Source organism: Lepisosteus oculatus, unplaced genomic scaffold (genome assembly GCF_040954835.1).
Source record: "Lepisosteus oculatus isolate fLepOcu1 unplaced genomic scaffold, fLepOcu1.hap2 HAP2_SCAFFOLD_562, whole genome shotgun sequence".
Classification (NCBI taxonomy): domain Eukaryota; kingdom Metazoa; phylum Chordata; class Actinopteri; order Semionotiformes; family Lepisosteidae; genus Lepisosteus; species Lepisosteus oculatus.
Genome location: NW_027168109.1, coordinates 43,770 through 65,610, shown reverse-complemented (window position 1 = coordinate 65,610; position 21,841 = coordinate 43,770). Strand labels below are relative to the sequence as shown.

Here is a 21,841-nt window from a genome sequence, read left to right as displayed (position 1 = left end):
TAACCCGCGCCAGCTCTCTCTCGGCTGTCTGTGAAGCATTGGGAGACACAGCAGAACCACAGAGAAATAGGTCAACCTGTGCTGACTGCTCGGACCGCCCCCGACCTCCGACCCCTGACCTCTGACCCCTGACCCACCTCTCTCCCCAGTCGCTCCATCTCCAGCTGGGCTCCACGGTCCTGCAGGCTGTGCTGGAGAAGACTGGCCCTCTGTCTCTCTGCCTTCACTTCCTGCTGCAGAGTACAGAGCTGCACAGAGACACACAGTCACACACAGTCACACACAGTCACACACAGTCACACACAGTCACACACAGACACACAGACACACAGACACACAGACACACAGACACACAGACACACAGACACACAGACACGTCCTGCAGGCTGTGCTGGAGAAGACTGTCCCTCTGTCTCTCTGCCTTCACTTCCTGCTGCAGAGTACAGAGCTGCACAGAGACACACACAGTCACACACACACACACACACACACACACACACAGACACACAGACACACAGACACACAGACACACAGACACACAGACACGTCCTGCAGGCTGTGCTGGAGAAGACTGTCCCTCTGTCTCTCTGCCTTCACTTCCTGCTGCAGAGTACAGAGCTGCACACAGTCACACACACAGTCACACACAGTCACACACACACACACACACACACACATACACTCACACACACACACACGTCCTGCAGGCTGTGCTGGAGAAGACTGTCCCTCTGTCTCTCTGCCTTCACTTCCTGCTGCAGAGTACAGAGCTGCACACAGTCACACACAGTCACACACACACAGACACACACACACACAGACACAGTCACACACACACCTTGCTGTTGAGCTGCTGCTCCTCTCCTCTCCTCTCCAGCTCCTGAGACCGGAGATGGACCAGCAGCTGGAAAACCTTCTCTCTCCAGCGCCTCAACACAGCTGCACCCGGACTGGAGGAGACACAGCGCTGGGGCTGGGACAGAGGAGACAGGAGACACATCAGGGACAGAGGAGACAGGAGACACATCAGGGAGACAGCACTGGGGCTGGGACTGCAGCTGTGCAGGGACAGAGGAGACAGGAGACACATCAGGGACACAGCGCTGGGGCTGGGACTGCAGCTGTGCAGGGACAGAGGAGACAGGAGACACATCAGGGACACAGCGCTGGGGCTGGGACAGAGGAGACAGGAGACACATCAGGGACAGAGGAGACAGGAGACACATCAGGGAGACAGCACTGGGGCTGGGACAGAGGAGACAGGAGACACATCAGAGAGACAGCGCTGGAGCTGGGACTGCAGCTGGGCAGGGACAGAGGAGACAGGAGACACATCAGGGACAGGGGTCAGCAGGCGTGGACGGGGCTCTGGTGTTCCAGGACGGGTCAGAACCGGGCCTGAGCTCACCTGCTCGCCCAGCTCGGCCTCCTGCAGGGCCAGAACATCGCTGAGGGAGTCCAGTCGAACCTTCAGCAGCTCCGCGGTGAGGCTCAGAGTGTCCTTCTCCTCCTGCAGCCTCTGGACAGAGAGAGACGGAGACAGAGAGGACTGCTGTGTCTGGACTGGCTGCCCAGAGAGGACAGGCTGTGCTCCCACTGCCAGCGGGGAGAAATAGAGACAGAGGTGCACTTCCTACTGCACTGTGACAGATACTCTGGGATTAGAGAAACTCAGAAATCTAGTCCCAGAGTTCCCACACCTGCCAGAGTCACAACGGGTCCCCGTCCTACTGGGAGAGGGAGGAGGGAACTCAGCTGAACTGGCAGCCCAGTATGTGATCTCCTGTCCCAGCCTGAGGAACAGTGAGTCTGTCTCTCAATAATAATAACACAGTGTGTGATCTCCTGTCCCAGCCTGAGGAACAGTGAGCCTGTCTCTCAATAATAATAATCCAGTATGTGATCTCCTGTCCCAGCCTGAGGAACAGACAGTGAGCCTGTCTCTCAATAATAATAATCCAGTATGTGATCTCCTGTCCCAGCCTGAGGAACAGACAGTGAGCCTGTCTCTCAATAATAATAATCCAGTATGTGATCTCCTGTCCCAGCCTGAGGAACAGACAGTGAGCCTGTCTCTCAATAATAATAATACAGTGTGTGATCTCCTGTCCCAGCCTGAGGAACAGACAGTGAGCCTGTCTCTCAATAATAATAATAATACAGTGTGTGATCTCCTGTCCCAGCCTGAGGAACAGACAGTGAGCCTGTCTCTCAATAATAATAATACAGTGTGTGATCTCCTGTCCCAGCCTGAGGAACAGACAGTGAGCCTGTCTCTCAATAATAATAATACAGTGTGTGATCTCCTGTCCCAGCCTGAGGAACAGTGAGTCTGTCTCTCAATAATAATAATACAGTGTGTGATCTCCTGTCCCAGCCTGAGGAACAGTGAGTCTGTCTCTCAATAATAATAATACAGTGTGTGATCTCCTGTCCCAGCCTGAGGAACAGACAGTGAGTCTGTCTCTCAATAATAATCCAGTGTGTGATCTCCTGTCCCAGCCTGAGGAACAGTGAGCCTGTCTCTCAATAATAATAATACAGCGTGTGATCTCCTGTCCCAGCCTGAGGAACAGACAGTGAGCCTGTCTCTCAATAATAATAATCCAGTGTGTGATCTCCTGTCCCAGCCTGAGGAACAGACAGTGAGCCTGTCTCTCAATAATAATAATACAGTGTGTGATCTCCTGTCCCAGCCTGAGGAACAGACAGTGAGCCTGTCTCTCAATAATAATAATACAGTGTGTGATCTCCTGTCCCAGCCTGAGGAACAGACAGTGAGCCTGTCTCTCAATAATAATAATACAGTGTGTGATCTCCTGTCCCAGCCTGAGGAACAGTGAGTCTGTCTCTCAATAATAATAATACAGTGTGTGATCTCCTGTCCCAGCCTGAGGAACAGTGAGTCTGTCTCTCAATAATAATAATACAGTGTGTGATCTCCTGTCACAGCCTGAGGAACAGTGAGTCTGTCTCCCAATAATGCTCCAGCCGCCTACAGTAGATGTCAATATTTTATAATATTTCTTTGTTGTAAATGTCTGTAATATGTCTGTAGATTTTATTTTACTTTCATTTTATGTTTTGTTCCACGTTAATTTGATTATTTTTATTTGCTTTGGCAACACTGATTGTACCCATCGGTCATGCTAATAAAGCACCTTGAATTGAATTGAATTGAGAGTAACACACACACACACACACACACACGCTGTACCTTCAGGGCGCTGGAGGGGTGCCCCCTGTCCTGCTCAGAGTCGGGGTTCTGCTCTCCGATGTACCTCCTCAGGGCCTGCACAGCAGCTGTCTGCTCCTGCAGGGCCTCCCCGGTGTCCCTGCAACACAGTGCACCCCGACCTCTCACTACGGCCCTTCACCCAAAACACCCTGACCTTTCACCTTTCACCTCCATACTGCAATATTCCACCACTGCGCTGCTCTGTGACCTTTCACCCTGCACCCGCACCCCTGTACCACAGCATCACTGTGACCCCTGTGCCTCAGCCACAGTGACCCCTGTACCTCAGCTGTATCACAGCATCACTGTGACCCCTGTGCCTCAGCCACAGTGACCCCTGTACCTCAGCTGTATCACAGCATCACTGTGACCCCTGTATCCCTGTGCCTCAGCCACACTGTGACCCCTGTACCTCAGCTGTACCACAGCATCACTGTGACCCCTGTGCCTCAGCCACACTGTGACCCCTGTACCTCAGCTGTATCACAGCATCACTGTGACCCCTGTGCCTCAGCCACACTGTGACCCCTGTACCTCAGCTGTATCACAGCATCACTGTGACCCCTGTGCCTCAGCCACACTGTGACCCCTGTACCTCAGCTGTATCACAGCATCACTGTGACCCCTGTACCTCAGCCACACTGTGACCCCTGTACCTCAGCTGTATCACAGCATCACTGTGACCCCTGTACCTCAGCCACACTGTGACCCCTGTACCTCAGCTGTATCACAGCATCACTGTGACCCCTGTGCCTCAGCCACAGTGACCCCTGTACCTCAGCTGTATCACAGCATCACTGTGACCCCTGTGCTTCAGCCACAGTGACCCCTGTACCTCAGCTGTATCACAGCATCAATGTGACCCCTGTATCCCTGTGCCTCAGCCACACTGTGACCCCTGTACCTCAGCTGTACCACAGCATCACTGTGACCCCTGTGCCTCAGCCACACTGTGACCCCTGTACCTCAGCTGTACCACAGCATCACTGTGACCCCTGTGCCTCAGCCACAGTGACCCCTGTACCTCAGCTGTATCACAGCATCACTGTGACCCCTGTGCCTCAGCCACAGTGACCCCTGTACCTCAGCTGTATCACAGCATCACTGTGACCCCTGTGCCTCAGCCACACTGTGACCCCTGTACCTCAGCTGTATCACAGCATCACTGTGACCCCTGTGCCTCAGCCACACTGTGACCCCTGTACCTCAGCTGTATCACAGCATCACTGTGACCCCTGTGCCTCAGCCACACTGTGACCCCTGTACCTCAGCTGTATCACAGCATCACTGTGACCCCTGTACCCCTGTGCCTCAGCCACTGTGACCCCTGTACCTCAGCTGTATCACAGCATCACTGTGACCCCTATGCCTCAGCCACACTGTGACCCCTGTACCTCAGCTGTACCACAGCATCACTGTGACCCCTGTGCCTCAGCCACTGTGACCCCTGTACCTCAGCTGTATCACAGCATCACTGTGACCCCTGTGCCTCAGCCACACTGTGACCCCTGTACCTCAGCATCACTGTGACCCCTGTACCCCTGTACCTCAGCTGTACCTCAGCCTCACTGTGACCCCTGTACCCCTGTACCTCAGCTGTGCCTCAGCCTCACTGTGACCCCTGTACCTCAGCCACACTGTGACCCCTGTACCCCTGTACCTCAGCTGTATCACAGCATCACTGTGACCCCTGTGCCTCAGCCACACTGTGACCCCTGTACCTCAGCCTCACTGTGACCCCTGTACCCCTGTACCTCAGCTGTGCCTCAGCCACACTGTGACCCCTGTACCCCTGTACCTCAGCCTCACTGTGACCCCTGTACCCCTGTACCTCAGCCACACTGTGACCCCTGTATCCCTGTACCTCAGCCTCACTGTGACCCCTGTACCCCTGTACCTCAGCCACACTGTGACCCCTGTATCCCCGTACCTCAGCCTCACTGTGACCCCTGTACCCCTGTACCTCAGCTGTGCCTCAGCCTCACTGTGACCCCTGTACCTCAGCTGTGCCTCAGCCTCACTGTGACCCCTGTACCCCTGTACCTCAGCTGTACCTCAGCCACACTGTGACCCCTGTACCCCTGTACCTCAGCCTCACTGTGACCCCTGTACCCCTGTGCCTCAGCCATAGTGACCCCTGTACCTCAGCTGTATCACAGCATCACTGTGACCCCTGTGCCTCAGCCACACTGTGACCCCTGTACCCCTGTGCCTCAGCCATAGTGACCCCTGTACCTCAGCTGTATCACAGCATCACTGTGACCCCTGTACCTCAGCCACACTGTGACCCCTGTACCCCTGTACCTCAGCTGTACCACAGCATCACTGTGACCCCTGTGCCTCAGCCACAGTGACCCCTGTACCTCAGCTGTATCACAGCATCACTGTGACCCCTGTGCCTCAGCCACACTGTGACCCCTGTACCCCTGTGCCTCAGCCACAGTGACCCCTGTACCTCAGCTGTATCACAGCATCACTGTGACCCCTGTGCCTCAGCCACACTGTGACCCCTGTACCTCAGCTGTATCACAGCATCACTGTGACCCCTGTACCTCAGCCTCACTGTGACCCCTGTACCCCTGTACCTCAGCTGTACCTCAGCCTCACTGTGACCCCTGTACCCCTGTACCTCAGCCACACTGTGACCCCTGTATCCCTGTACCTCAGCCTCACTGTGACCCCTGTGCCTCAGCCACAGTGACCCCTGTACCTCAGCTGTATCACAGCATCACTGTAACCCCTGTACCTCAGCCACACTGTGACCCCTGTACCCCTGTGCCTCAGCCACACTGTGACCCCTGTACCCCTGTACCTCAGCTGTACCACAGCATCACTGTGACCCCTGTGCCTCAGCCACAGTGACCCCTGTACCTCAGCTGTATCACAGCATCACTGTGACCCCTGTATCCCTGTACCTCAGCTGTACCACAGCATCACTGTGACCCCTGTGCCTCAGCCACACTGTGACCCCTGTACCTCAGCTGTATCACAGCATCACTGTGACCCCTGTACCTCAGCCTCACTGTGACCCCTGTACCCCTGTACCTCAGCTGTATCACAGCATCACTGTGACCCCTGTGCCTCAGCCACAGTGACCCCTGTACCCCTGTACCTCAGCTGTATCACAGCATCACTGTGACCCCTGTGCCTCAGCCACAGTGACCCCTGTACCTCAGCTGTATCACAGCATCACTGTGACCCCTGTATCCCTGTGCCTCAGCCACACTGTGACCCCTGCACCTCAGCTGTATCACAGCATCACTGTGACCCCTGTACCTCAGCTGTATCACAGCATCACTGTGACCCCTGTGCCTCAGCCACAGTGACCCCTGTACCTCAGCTGTATCACAGCATCACTGTGACCCCTGTATCCCTGTGCCTCAGCCACACTGTGACCCCTGCACCTCAGCTGTATCACAGCATCACTGTGACCCCTGTGCCTCAGCCACACTGTGACCCCTGCACCTCAGCTGTATCACAGCATCACTGTGACCCCTGTACCTCAGCCACACTGTGACCCCTGTACCCCTGTACCTCAGCTGTATCACAGCATCACTGTGACCCCTGTGCCTCAGCCACACTGTGACCCCTGTACCTCAGCCTCACTGTGACCCCTGTACCCCTGTACCTCAGCTGTGCCTCAGCCACACTGTGACCCCTGTACCCCTGTACCTCAGCCACACTGTGACCCCTGTATCCCTGTACCTCAGCCTCACTGTGACCCCTGTACCTCAGCCACACTGTGACCCCTGTATCCCCGTACCTCAGCCTCACTGTGACCCCTGTACCCCTGTACCTCAGCTGTGCCTCAGCCTCACTGTGACCCCTGTACCTCAGCTGTGCCTCAGCCTCACTGTGACCCCTGTACCCCTGTACCTCAGCTGTACCTCAGCCACACTGTGACCCCTGTACCCCTGTACCTCAGCCTCACTGTGACCCCTGTACCCCTGTGCCTCAGCCATAGTGACCCCTGTACCTCAGCTGTATCACAGCATCACTGTGACCCCTGTGCCTCAGCCACACTGTGACCCCTGTATCCCTGTGCCTCAGCCATAGTGACCCCTGTACCTCAGCTGTATCACAGCATCACTGTGACCCCTGTACCTCAGCCACACTGTGACCCCTGTACCCCTGTACCTCAGCTGTACCACAGCATCACTGTGACCCCTGTGCCTCAGCCACAGTGACCCCTGTACCTCAGCTGTATCACAGCATCACTGTGACCCCTGTGCCTCAGCCACAGTGACCCCTGTACCTCAGCTGTATCACAGCATCACTGTGACCCCTGTGCCTCAGCCACACTGTGACCCCTGTACCTCAGCTGTATCACAGCATCACTGTGACCCCTGTACCTCAGCCTCACTGTGACCCCTGTACCCCTGTACCTCAGCTGTACCTCAGCCTCACTGTGACCCCTGTACCCCTGTACCTCAGCCTCACTGTGACCCCTGTGCCTCAGCCACAGTGACCCCTGTACCTCAGCTGTATCACAGCATCACTGTGACCCCTGTACCTCAGCCACACTGTGACCCCTGTACCCCTGTGCCTCAGCCACACTGTGACCCCTGTACCTCAGCTGTACCACAGCATCACTGTGACCCCTGTGCCTCAGCCACACTGTGACCCCTGTACCTCAGCTGTATCACAGCATCACTGTGACCCCTGTACCTCAGCCTCACTGTGACCCCTGTACCCCTGTACCTCAGCTGTATCACAGCATCACTGTGACCCCTGTGCCTCAGACACAGTGACCCCTGTACCCCTGTACCTCAGCTCTATCACAGCATCACTGTGACCCCTGTATCCCTGTGCCTCAGCCACACTGTGACCCCTGTACCCCTGTACCTCAGCTGTATCACAGCATCACTGTGACCCCTGTGCCTCAGCCACAGTGACCCCTGTACCCCTGTACCTCAGCTGTATCACAGCATCACTGTGACCCCTGTATCCCTGTGCCTCAGCCACACTGTGACCCCTGTACCCCTGTACCTCAGCTGTATCACAGCATCACTGTGACCCCTGTGCCTCAGCCACAGTGACCCCTGTACCTCAGCTGTATCACAGCATCACTGTGACCCCTGTATCCCTGTGCCTCAGCCACACTGTGACCCCTGCACCTCAGCTGTATCACAGCATCACTGTGACCCCTGTACCTCAGCCACACTGTGACCCCTGTACCCCTGTACCTCAGCTGTACCTCAGCCTCACTGTGACCCCTGTACCCCTGTACCTCAGCTGTGCCTCAGCCTCACTGTGACCCCTGTGCCTCAGCCACAGTGACCCCTGTACCTCAGCCTCACTGTGACCCCTGTACCCCTGTACCTCAGCCACACTGTGACCCCTGTACCCCTGTGCCTCAGCCTCACTGTGACCCCTGTACCCCTGTACCTCAGCCACACTGTGACCCCTGTACCCCTGTACCTCAGCTGTGCCTCAGCCACACTGTGACCCCTGTACCTCAGCCTCACTGTGACCCCTGTACCCCTGTACCTCAGCCACACTGTGACCCCTGTACCCCTGTACCTCAGCCTCACTGTGACCCCTGTACCCCTGTACCTCAGCTGTACCTCAGCCTCACTGTGACCCCTGTACCCCTGTACCTCAGCCTCACTGTGACCCCTGTACCCCTGTACCTCAGCCACACTGTGACCCCTGTATCCCTGTACCTCAGCCTCACTGTGACCCCTGTGCCTCAGCCACAGTGACCCCTGTACCTCAGCCTCACTGTGACCCCTGTACCCCTGTACCTCAGCCACACTGTGACCCCTGTACCCCTGTGCCTCAGCCTCACTGTGACCCCTGTACCCCTGTACCTCAGCCACACTGTGACCCCTGTACCCCTGTACCTCAGCTGTGCCTCAGCCACACTGTGACCCCTGTACCTCAGCCTCACTGTGACCCCTGTACCCCTGTACCTCAGCCACACTGTGACCCCTGTACCCCTGTACCTCAGCCTCACTGTGACCCCTGTACCCCTGTACCTCAGCTGTACCTCAGCCTCACTGTGACCCCTGTACCCCTGTACCCCTGTACCTCAGCTGCGCCTCCAGCTGGTCCCTCTCCTGCTGGGCCTGCAGCAGCTGGGCCCTGAGCTGGGAGCTGTCCTGCGCTGCAGTGCTGAGGGCGGCCTGCTGGGCGGCGCCGTCGAGCCTCAGTGACTCCAGCTGGGGGAGACAGCAGACAGGCAGTGGGCAGGAGCGCTGGGGCACCCCGGCCTCAGCAACAGGGCTGGGCAGCTTGTTCCCCCCTCCCGCCCCTCTCTGTGTACAGTAGAGCCTCCTGTCCTGACTGGAGGAGCTCACCCAGCTGTGTCTGGAGAGAAGCCAGGGTATCAGCTTGTTCCCCCCTCCCGCCTCTCTCTGTGTAGAGCCCCACCTGTGCCAGCGCCCTGTCCTGCTCCTGCCTGGGCCGGCTCAGCTCTGCCTCAGCCCGGTCTCTCTCCTGGGTCAACACCTCCTGCTGGGCCTGCAGCCTGTCCTGCTGCTGCCTGGCCCGGCTCAGCTCAGACTGGACCTCTTCCAGCTCCTGCTGCAGCCTGAGGGCGGGGAGACAGGAGACACAGCCCAGTGTCCAGCAGGCACACTCCTGGCTCTGCTGGGCGCTCAGCTCAGGACACACAGGAGAGAGACAGAGACAGGAGACACAGCCCAGTGTCCAGCAGGCACACTCTCTCACCTGCAGAGAGCGCCGTCTCTCTGGAGCAGCTCCTGGCTCTGCTGGGCGCTCAGCTCAGGACACACAGGAGAGAGACAGAGACAGGAGACACAGCCCAGTGTCCAGCAGGCGCACTCTCTCACCTGCAGAGAGCGCCGTCTCTCTGGAGCAGCTCCTGGCTCTGCTGGGCGCTCAGCTCAGGACACACAGGAGAGAGACAGAGACAGGAGACACAGCCCAGTGTCCAGCAGGCCCACTCTCTCACCTGCAGAGAGCGCCGTCTCTCTGGAGCAGCTCCTGGCTCTGCTGGGCGCTCAGCTCAGGACACACAGGAGAGAGACAGAGACAGGAGACACAGCCCAGTGTCCAGCAGGCACACTCTCTCACCTGCAGAGAGCGCCGTCTCTCTGGAGCAGCTCCTGGCTCTGCTGGGCGCTCAGCTCAGGACACACAGGAGAGAGACAGAGACAGGAGACACAGCCCAGTGTCCAGCAGGCACACTCTCTCACCTGCAGAGAGCGCCGTCTCTCTGGAGCAGCTCCTGGCTCTGCTGGGCGCTCAGCTCAGGACACACAGGAGAGAGACAGAGACAGGAGACACAGCCCAGTGTCCAGCAGGCACACTCTCTCACCTGCAGAGAGCGCCGTCTCTCTGGAGCAGCTCCTGGCTCTGCTGGGCGCTCAGCTCAGGACACACAGGAGAGAGACAGAGACAGGAGACACAGCCCAGTGTCCAGCAGGCCCACTCTCTCACCTGCAGAGAGCGCCGTCTCTCTGGAGCAGCTCCTGGCTCTGCTGGGCGCTCAGCTCAGGACACACAGGAGAGAGACAGAGACAGGAGACACAGCCCAGTGTCCAGCAGGCACACTCTCTCACCTGCAGAGAGCGCCGTCTCTCTGGAGCAGCTCCTGGCTCTGCTGGGCGCTCAGCTCAGGACACACAGGAGAGAGACAGAGACAGGAGACACAGCCCAGTGTCCAGCAGGCCCACTCTCTCACCTGCAGAGAGCGCCGTCTCTCTGGAGCAGCTCCTGGCTCTGCTGGGCGCTCAGCTCAGGACACACAGGAGAGAGACAGAGACAGGAGACACAGCCCAGTGTCCAGCAGGCACACTCTCTCACCTGCAGAGAGCGCCGTCTCTCTGGAGCAGCTCCTGGCTCTGCTGGGCGCTCAGCTCAGGACACACAGGAGAGAGACAGAGACAGGAGACACAGCCCAGTGTCCAGCAGGCACACTCTCTCACCTGCAGAGAGCGCCGTCTCTCTGGAGCAGCTCCTGGCTCTGCTGGGCGCTCAGCTCAGGACACACAGGAGAGAGACAGAGACAGGAGACACAGCCCAGTGTCCAGCAGGCACACTCTCTCACCTGCAGAGAGCGCCGTCTCTCTGGAGCAGCTCCTGGCTCTGCTGGGCGCTCAGCTCAGGACACACAGGAGAGAGACAGAGAAAGGAGACACAGCCCAGTGTCCAGCAGGCACACTCTCTCACCTGCAGAGAGCGCCGTCTCTCTGGAGCAGCTCCTGGCTCTGCTGGGCGCTCAGCTCAGGACACACAGGAGAGAGACAGAGACAGGAGACACAGCCCAGTGTCCAGCAGGCACACTCTCTCACCTGCAGAGAGCGCCGTCTCTCTGGAGCAGCTCCTGGCTCTGCTGGGCGCTCAGCTCAGGACACACAGGAGAGAGACAGAGACAGGAGACACAGCCCAGTGTCCAGCAGGCACACTCTCTCACCTGCAGAGAGCGCCGTCTCTCTGGAGCAGCTCCTGGCTCTGCTGGGCGCTCAGCTCAGGACACACAGGAGAGAGACAGAGACAGGAGACACAGCCCAGTGTCCAGCAGGCACACTCTCTCACCTGCAGAGAGCGCCGTCTCTCTGGAGCAGCTCCTGGCTCTGCTGGGCGCTCAGGTCCCTCAGGGCCTCCAGCTGCCCCCACCGGCCAGCAGGGGGAGCCTCTGGGGAGACTCCCCTCTCCCTGTCCAGAGACCTGGGGCAACAGAGGGCAGTCTGAGCACCCCGAGAGTCTGCACCCCAATAACACCCCCGAGAGTCTGCACCCCCACCTACACCCCCGAGAGTCTGCACCCCCACCTACACCCCCGAGAGTCTACACCTCAATAACACCCCGAGAGTCTGCACCCCAATAACAGCCCCGAGAGTCTGCACCCCCACCTACACCCCCGAGAGTCTGCACCCCAATAACACCCCGAGAGTCTGCACCCCCACCTACATCCCCGAGAGTCTGCACCTCAATAACACCCCGAGAGTCTGCACCCCCACCTACACCCCCGAGAGTCTGCACCTCAATAACACCCCCGAGAGTCTGCACCCCCACCTACACCCCCGAGAGTCTGCATCTCAATAACACCCCGAGAGTCTGCACCCCAATAACACCCCCGAGAGTCTGCACCTCAATAACACCCCGAGAGTCTGCACCCCCACCTACACCCCCGAGAGTCTACACCTCAATAACACCCCCGAGAGTCTGCACCTCAATAACACCCCCGAGAGTCTGCACCCCCACCTACACCCCCGAGAGTCTGCACCTCAGTAACAACCCCGAAAGTCTGCACCTCAGTAACACCCCCGAGAGTCTGCACCCCCACCTACACCCCAGAGAGTCTGCACCTCAATAACACCCCGAGAGTCTGCACCCCCACCTACACCCCCGAGAGTCTGCACCTCAATAACACCCCCGAGAGTCTGCACCCCCACCTACACCCCCGAGAGTCTGCACCCCCACCTACACCCCCGAGAGTCTGCACCTCAATAACACCCCGAGAGTCTGCACCCCAATAACACCCCCGAGAGTCTGCACCTCAATAACACCCCGAGAGTCTGCACCCCCACCTACACCCCCGAGAGTCTGCACCCCAATAACACCCCGAGAGTCTGCACCCTCACCTACACCCCCGAGAGTCTGCACCCCAATAACACCCCGAGAGTCTGCACCCCCACCTACACCCCCGAGAGTCTGCACCTCAATAACACCCCGAGAGTCTGCACCCCCACCTACACCCCCGAGAGTCTGCACCCCAGTAACACCCCGAGAGTCTGCACCCCCACCTACACCCCCGAGAGTCTGCACCTCAATAACACCCCGAGAGTCTGCACCCCCACCTACACCCCCGAGAGTCTGCACCCCAATAACACCCCGAGAGTCTGCACCCCCACCTACACCCCCGAGAGTCTGCACCTCAATAACACCCCCGAGAGTCTGCACCCCCACCTACACCCCCGAGAGTCTGCACCTCAATAACACCCCGAGAGTCTGCATCTCAATAACACCCCCGAGAGTCTGCACCTCAATAACACCCCCGAGACTCTGCACCCCCACCTAAACCCCCGAGAGTCTACACCTCAATAACACCCCCGAGAGTCTGCACCCCAATAACACCCCCGAGAGTCTGGACCTCAATAACACCCCAAGAGTCTTCACCCCAATAACACCCCCGAGAGTCTGCACCCCAGTAACACCCCGAGAGTCTGCACCCCCACCTACACCCCCGAGAGTCTGCACCTCAATAACACCCCGAGAGTCTGCACCCCCACCTACACCCCCGAGAGTCTGCACCCCAGTAACACCTCGAGAGTCTGCGCCCCAGTAACACCTCGAGAGTCTGCGCCCCAGTAACACCCCGAGAGTCTGGACCCCCACCTACACCCCCGAGAGTCTGCACCTCAATAACACCCCGAGAGTCTGCACCCCCACCTACACCCCCGAGAGTCTGCGCCCCAGTAACACCACCGAGAGTCTGCACCCCCACCTACACCCCAGAGAGTCTGCACCTCAATAACACCCCCGAGAGTCTGCACCCCAATAACACCCCCGAGAGTCTGGACCTCAATAACACCCCAAGAGTCTTCACCCCAATAACACCCCCGAGAGTCTGCACCCCAGTAACACCCCGAGAGTCTGCACCCCCACCTACACCCCCGAGAGTCTGCACCTCAATAACACCCCGAGAGTCTGCACCCCCACCTACACCCCCGAGAGTCTGCACCCCAGTAACACCTCGAGAGTCTGCGCCCCAGTAACACCTCGAGAGTCTGCGCCCCAGTAACACCCCGAGAGTCTGGACCCCCACCTACACCCCCGAGAGTCTGCACCTCAATAACACCCCGAGAGTCTGCACCCCCACCTACACCCCCGAGAGTCTGCGCCCCAGTAACACCACCGAGAGTCTGCACCTCAATAACACCCCGAGAGTCTGCACCCCCACCTACACCCCCGAGAGTCTGCACCTCAATAACACCCCCGAGAGTCTGCACCCCCACCTACACCCCCGAGAGTCTGCACCTCAATAACACCCCGAGAGTCTGCACCCCCACCTACACCCCCGAGAGTCTGCGCCCCAGTAACACCCCGAGAGTCTGCGCCCCAGTAACACCCCGAGAGTCTGCTGTACCTGCTCCGAGCTGCTCTGTCTCCCTGCAGCAGCTCTGTCCTGCCCTGGTCCTGGTTCTGGTTCCGGTTCCGGTTCTGCTCCTGGATCTGGTGCCGCAGCTCCTGGATCTCCTGCTGGGCCTGAGCCAGCGCCCCAGAGGGGACCCCCCGGGACAGGGGCACCCCAGTGCCCCCCGACACCAGCCCAGGGGTCACAGTGAAGTGTGAAGGAGGAACCAGGACACTGGAGAGGTCAGCTGGGAGGAGAGAGCTTCATCATCATCACTGACCAACACAGAGACAGGAGAGGAGACACAGCGACACACAGAGACAGGAGAGCAGCAGGACGAGAGGAGACACAGAGAGACAGGAGAGCAGCAGGACAGTGAAGTGTGAAGGAGGAACCAGGACACTGGAGAGGTCAGCTGGGAGGAGAGAGCTTCATCATCATCACTGACCAACACAGAGACAGGAGAGGAGACACAGCGACACACAGAGACAGGAGAGCAGCAGGATGAGAGGAGACACAGAGAGACAGGAGAGCAGCAGGACAGTGAAGTGTGAAGGAGGAACCAGGACACTGGAGAGGTCAGCTGGGAGGAGAGAGCTTCATCATCATCACTGACCAACACAGAGACAGGAGAGGAGACACAGCGACACACAGAGACAGGAGAGCAGCAGGACGAGAGGAGACACAGAGAGACAGGAGAGCAGCAGGACAGTGAAGTGTGAAGGAGGAACCAGGACACTGGAGAGGTCAGCTGGGAGGAGAGAGCTTCATCATCATCACTGACCAACACAGAGACAGGAGAGGAGACACAGCGACACACAGAGACAGGAGAGCAGCAGGACGAGAGGAGACACAGAGAGACAGGAGAGCAGCAGGACAGTGAAGTGTGAAGGAGGAACCAGGACACTGGAGAGGTCAGCTGGGAGGAGAGAGCTTCATCATCATCACTGACCAACACAGAGACAGGAGAGGAGACACAGCGACACACAGAGACAGGAGAGCAGCAGGACGAGAGGAGACACAGAGAGACAGGAGAGCAGCAGGACAGTGAAGTGTGAAGGAGGAACCAGGACACTGGAGAGGTCAGCTGGGAGGAGAGAGCTTCATCATCATCACTGACCAACACAGAGACAGGAGAGGAGACACAGCGACACACAGAGACAGGAGAGCAGCAGGACGAGAGGAGACACCGAGAGACAGGAGAGCAGCAGGACAGTGAAGTGTGAAGGAGGAACCAGGACACTGGAGAGGTCAGCTGGGAGGAGAGAGCTTCATCATCATCACTGACCAACACAGAGACAGGAGAGGAGACACAGCGACACACAGAGACAGGAGAGCAGCAGGACAAGAGGAGACACAGAGAGACAGGAGAGCAGCAGGACAGTGAAGTGTGAAGGAGGAACCAGGACACTGGAGAGGTCAGCTGGGAGGAGAGAGCTTCATCATCATCACTGACCAACACAGAGACAGGAGAGGAGACACAGCGACACACAGAGACAGGAGAGCAGCAGGACGAGAGGAGACACAGAGAGACAGGAGAGCAGCAGGACGAGAGGAGACAGAGTGACAGGAGAGCAGCAGGACGAGAGGAGACAGAGTGACAGGAGAGCAGCAGGACGAGAGGAGACAGAGAGACAGGAGAGCAGCAGGACGAGAGGAGACAGAGAGACAGGAGAGCAGCAGGACGAGAGGAGACACAGTGACAGAGAGACAGGAGAGCAGCAGGACGAGAGGAGACAGAGAGACAGGAGAGCAGCAGGACGAGAGGAGACAGAGTGACAGGAGAGCAGCAGGACGAGAGGAGACAGAGAGACAGGAGAGCAGCAGGCGAGAGGAGACACAGAGACAGGAGAGCAGCAGGACGAGAGGAGACACAGTGACAGAGAGACAGGAGAGCAGCAGGACGAGAGGAGACACAGTGACAGGAGAGCAGCAGGACGAGAGGAGACAGACAGGATCGGAGCAACAGGCGAGAGGAGACAGAGTGACAGGAGAGCAGCAGGATGAGAGGAGACAGAGAGACAGGAGAGCAGCAGGCGAGAGGAGACAGAGAGACAGGAGAGCAGCAGGACGACAGGAGACACAGTGACAGGAGAGCCGGAGGACGAGAGGAGAAACAGTGACAGAGAGACAGGAGAGCAGCAGGCGAGAGGAGACAGACAGGATCGGAGCAGCAGGCGAGAGGAGACAGAGAGACAGGATCGGAGCAGCAGGCGAGAGGAGACAGAGTGACAGGAGAGCCGCAGGACGAGAGGAGACACAGTGACAGAGAGACAGGAGAGCAGCAGGACGAGAGGAGACACAGTGACAGGAGAGCAGCAGGACGAGAGGAGACAGACAGGATCGGAGCAACAGGCGAGAGGAGACAGAGTGACAGGAGAGCAGCAGGATGAGAGGAGACAGAGAGACAGGAGAGCAGCAGGCGAGAGGAGACACAGAGACAGGAGAGCAGCAGGACGAGAGGAGACACAGTGACAGGAGAGCCGGAGGACGAGAGGAGACACAGTGACAGAGAGACAGGAGAGCAGCAGGCGAGAGGAGACAGACAGGATCGGAGCAGCAGGCGAGAGGAGACAGAGAGACAGGATCGGAGCAGCAGGCGAGAGGAGACAGAGTGACAGGAGAGCCGCAGGACGAGAGGAGACACAGTGACAGAGAGACAGGAGAGCAGCAGGACGAAAGGAGACACAGTGACAGGAGAGCAGCAGGCGAGAGGAGACACAGTGACAGGAGAGCAGCAGGACGAGAGGAGACAGAGTGACAGGAGAGCCGGAGGACGAGAGGAGACACAGTGACAGAGAGACAGGAGAGCAGCAGGCGAGAGGAGACAGAGAGACAGGAGAGCAGCAGGCGAGAGGAGACACAGTGACAGGAGAGCAGCAGGACGAGAGGAGACAGACAGGATCGGAGCAGCAGGCGAGAGGAGACAGAGTGACAGGAGAGCCGCAGGACGAGAGGAGACACAGTGACAGAGAGACAGGAGAGCAGCAGGACGAAAGGAGACACAGTGACAGGAGAGCAGCAGGACGAGAGGAGACAGACAGGATCGGAGCAACAGGCGAGAGGAGACAGAGTGACAGGAGAGCAGCAGGATGAGAGGAGACAGAGAGACAGGAGAGCAGCAGGCGAGAGGAGACACAGAGACAGGAGAGCAGCAGGACGAGAGGAGACACAGTGACAGGAGAGCCGGAGGACGAGAGGAGACACAGTGACAGAGAGACAGGAGAGCAGCAGGCGAGAGGAGACAGACAGGATCGGAGCAGCAGGCGAGAGGAGACAGAGAGACAGGATCGGAGCAGCAGGCGAGAGGAGACAGAGTGACAGGAGAGCCGCAGGACGAGAGGAGACACAGTGACAGAGAGACAGGAGAGCAGCAGGACGAGAGGAGACAGAGAGACAGGAGAGCAGCAGGCGAGAGGAGACACAGTGACAGGAGAGCAGCAGGACGAGAGGAGACAGAGTGACAGGAGAGCCGGAGGACGAGAGGAGACACAGTGACAGAGAGACAGGAGAGCAGCAGGCGAGAGGAGACAGACAGGATCGGAGCAGCAGGCGAGAGGAGACAGAGAGACAGGATCGGAGCAGCAGGCGAGAGGAGACAGAGTGACAGGAGAGCCGCAGGACGAGAGGAGACACAGTGACAGAGAGACAGGAGAGCAGCAGGACGAGAGGAGACAGAGAGACAGGAGAGCAGCAGGACGAGAGGAGACAGAGAGACAGGAGAGCAGCAGGACGAGAGGAGACAGAGAGACAGGAGAGCCGCAGGACGAGAGGAGACACAGTGACAGGAGAGCCGCAGGACGAGAGGAGACAGACAGGATCGGAGCAACAGGCGAGAGGAGACAGAGTGACAGGAGAGCAGCAGGATGAGAGGAGACAGAGAGACAGGAGAGCAGCAGGCGAGAGGAGACAGAGAGACAGGAGAGCAGCAGGACGAGAGGAGACACAGTGACAGAGAGACAGGAGAGCAGCAGGCGAGAGGAGACAGACAGGATCGGAGCAGCAGGCGAGAGGAGACAGAGAGACAGGATCGGAGCAGCAGGCGAGAGGAGACAGAGTGACAGGAGAGCCGCAGGACGAGAGGAGACACAGTGACAGAGAGACAGGAGAGCAGCAGGCGAGAGGAGACAGAGAGACAGGAGAGCAGCAGGCGAGAGGAGACACAGTGACAGGAGAGCAGCAGGACGAGAGGAGACAGACAGGATCGGAGCAACAGGCGAGAGGAGACAGAGTGACAGGAGAGCCGCAGGACGAGAGGAGACACAGTGACAGGAGAGCAGCAGGCGAGAGGAGACAGACAGGATCGGAGCAACAGGCGAGAGGAGACAGAGTGACAGGAGAGCCGCAGGACGAGAGGAGACAGAGTGACAGGAGAGCCGCAGGACGAGAGGAGACAGAGAGACAGGAGAGCCGCAGGACGAGAGGAGACACAGTGACAGGAGAGCCGCAGGACGAGAGGAGACACAGTGACAGAGCGGAGCCAGGAGAGCAGCGGGAGGAGAAGTAAAGGGAGCGGAGACGACAGGATCGGAGCAGCAGGAGAGGAGTCCTACCCGCGGCAGCCCCGGGCGCCGAGAAGTCCGCCGGTCTGTTCAGCCTGTCCGCCATGTTGTCCGCCTGGCGGATTCAAGCGGGCCGCCAACCGCCAGCCCGTTACCTAGCGACGGACCCGCTCTTCCGGAGTCGCGTTAGAGCCGACGCCACATCCGCCTGACGTCACCCGGAGAGCGGGGAAAGGGGGGCGTGTCCGCCGCGGTGACGTGCCGGGGGCGGGAGGCCAAGATGGCCGCTTCCTGTGGCTGGAAGCGCTCAGGATTCCGGATCGATAATGAAGTGTCGTGTGGGCGAGTGATCGATCGGAACAAGGGAAGTGGGTGCCTGTCGAGTCAGTCTGGCCTAACGGGAGCTGTCATGTAAAACAGCAGCACCTGGAGAGCGCTGGTGTGCGGAGAGGACAGGCTGTATCAGCCCCTGTCCTGATCAGTGTCCCAGTGTCCCAGTATGTGTGGAGAGGACAGGCGTGCTCTGGTGTGTTTACAGGCTGTATCAGCCCCTGTCCTGATCAGTGTCCCAGTGTCCCAGTATGTGTGGAGAGGAGAGGCGTGCTCTGGTGTGTTTACAGGCTGTATCAGCCCCTGTCCTGATCAGTGTCCAAGTGTCCCAGTATGTGTGGAGAGGAGAGGCGTGCTCTGGTGTGTTTACAGGCTGTATCAGCCCCTGTCCTGATCAGTGTCCCAGTGTCCCAGTATGTGTGGAGAGGAGAGGCGTGCTCTGGTGTGTTTACAGGCTGTATCAGCCCCTGTCCTGATCAGTGTCCCAGTGTCCCAGTATGTGTGGAGAGGAGAGGCGTGCTCTGGTGTGTTTACAGGCTGTATCAGCCCCTGTCCTGATCAGTGTCCCAGTGTCCCAGTATGTGTGGAGAGGAGAGGCGTGCTGTATTGTTACAGTGAGAGGCTGTATCAGAGTTGTGTTATTTATTATGCTGAAGAGTCCCAGTGTGTTTGTGTGTTGTGCGTCTGTATTGTTACAGTGAGAGGCTGTATAAGAGTTGTGTTATTTATTATGGTGAAGAGTCCCAGTGTGTTTGTGTGTTGTGTGTCTGTATTGTTACAGCGAGAGGCTGTATCAGAGTTGTGTTATTTATTATGCTGAAGAGTCCCAGTGTGTTTGTGTGTTGTGTGTCTGTATTGTTACAGTGAGAGGCTGTATAAGAGTTGTGTTATTTATTATGATGAAGAGTCCCAGTGTGTTTGTGTGTTGTGTGTCTGTATTGTTACAGTGAGAGGCTGTATAAGAGTTGTGTTATTTATGATGAGGAAGAGTCCCAGTGTGTGTGTGTGTTGTGTGTCTGTATTGTTACAGTGAGAGGCTGTATAAGAGTTGTGTTATTTATTATGAGGAAGAGTCCCAGTGTGTTTGTGTGTTGTGTGTCTGTATTGTTACAGTGAGAGGCTGTATAAGAGTTGTGTTATTTATTATGAGGAAGAGTCCCAGTGTGTGTGTGTGTTGTGTGTCTGTATTGTTACAGTGAGAGGCTGTATAAGAGTTGTGTTATTTATGATGATGAAGAGTCCCAGTGTGTTTGTGTGTTGTGTGTCTGTATTGTTACAGTGAGAGGCTGTATAAGAGTTGTGTTATTTATTATGAGGAAGAGTCCCAGTGTGTTTGTGTGTTGTGTGTCTGTATTGTTACAGTGAGAGGCTGTATAAGAGTTGTGTTATTTATTATGATGAAGAGTCCCAGTGTGTTTGTGTGTTGTGTGTCTGTATTGTTACAGTGAGAGGCTGTATAAGAGTTGTGTTATTTATGATGAGGAAGAGTCCCAGTGTGTGTGTGTGTTGTGTGTCTGTATTGTTACAGTGAGAGGCTGTATAAGAGTTGTGTTATTTATTATGAGGAAGAGTCCCAGTGTGTTTGTGTGTTGTGTGTCTGTATTGTTACAGTGAGAGGCTGTATCAGAGTTGTGTTATTTATTATTATGATGAAGAGTCCCAGTGTGTTTGTGTGTTGTGTGTCTGTACTGTTACAGTGAGAGGCTGTATAAGAGTTGTGTTATTTATGATGATGAAGAGTCCCAGTGTGTTTGTGTGTTGTGTGTCTGTATTGTTACAGTGAGAGGCTGTATCAGAGTTGTGTTATTTATTATTATGAGGAAGAGTCCCAGTGTGTGTGTGTGTTGTGTGTCTGTATTGTTACAGTGAGAGGCTGTATAAGAGTTGTGTTATTTATTATGAGGAAGAGTCCCAGTGTGTTTGTGTGTTGTGTGTCTGTACTGTTACAGTGAGAGGCTGTATAAGAGTTGTGTTATTTATTATTATGATGAAGAGTCCCAGTGTGTTTGTGTGTTGTGTGTCTGTACTGTTACAGTGAGAGGCTGTATCAGAGTTGTGTTATTTATTATTATGATGAAGAGTCCCAGTGTGTTTGTGTGTTGTGTGTCTGTATTGTTACAGTGAGAGGCTGTATAAGAGTTGTGTTATTTATTATGAGGAAGAGTCCCAGTGTGTTTGTGTGTTGTGTGTCTGTATTGTTACAGTGAGAGGCTGTATCAGAGTTGTGTTATTTATTATTATGAGGAAGAGTCCCAGTGTGTTTGTGTGTTGTGTGTCTGTATTGTTATAGTGAGAGGCTGTATAAGAGTTGTGTTATTTATTATGAGGAAGAGTCCCAGTGTGTTTGTGTGTTGTGTGTCTGTACTGTTACAGTGAGAGGCTGTATCAGAGTTGTGTTATTTATTATTATGAGGAAGAGTCCCAGTGTGTTTGTGTGTTGTGTGTCTGTATTGTTATAGTGAGAGGCTGTATAAGAGTTGTGTTATTTATTATGATGAAGAGTCCCAGTGTGTTTGTGTGTTGTGTGTCTGTACTGTTACAGTGAGAGGCTGTATCAGAGTTGTGTTGTTTATTATTATGATGAAGAGTCCCAGTGTGTTTGTGGGTTGTGTGTCTGTACTGTTACAGTGAGAGGCTGTATCAGAGTTGTGTTGTTTATTATTATGATGAAGAGTCCCAGTGTGTTTGTGTGTTGTGTGTCTGTACTGTTACAGTGAGAGGCTG

The 21,841-nt window shown here is 56.7% G+C and overlaps 1 protein-coding gene and 1 pseudogene across 1 annotated transcript; one reads left to right on the top strand and one right to left on the bottom strand.

Moving 5' to 3' along the window:
- Positions 1 to 19,010, bottom strand: LOC138231342 (coiled-coil alpha-helical rod protein 1-like; the record flags this gene model as incomplete). The annotated part of the gene is given in 10 exon segments (XM_069186546.1): positions 1 to 28; positions 138 to 248; positions 839 to 973; positions 1,409 to 1,519; positions 3,218 to 3,335; positions 9,272 to 9,402; positions 9,614 to 9,773; positions 11,744 to 11,875; positions 14,298 to 14,532; positions 18,839 to 19,010. Coding segments are annotated over 10 exon segments (1,216 nt in total), but the record flags the coding sequence as incomplete, so codon positions are not given.
- Positions 16,675 to 18,237, top strand: LOC138231339 (uncharacterized; annotated as a pseudogene).
- Positions 19,011 to 21,841: the final 2,831 nt, after the last annotated feature.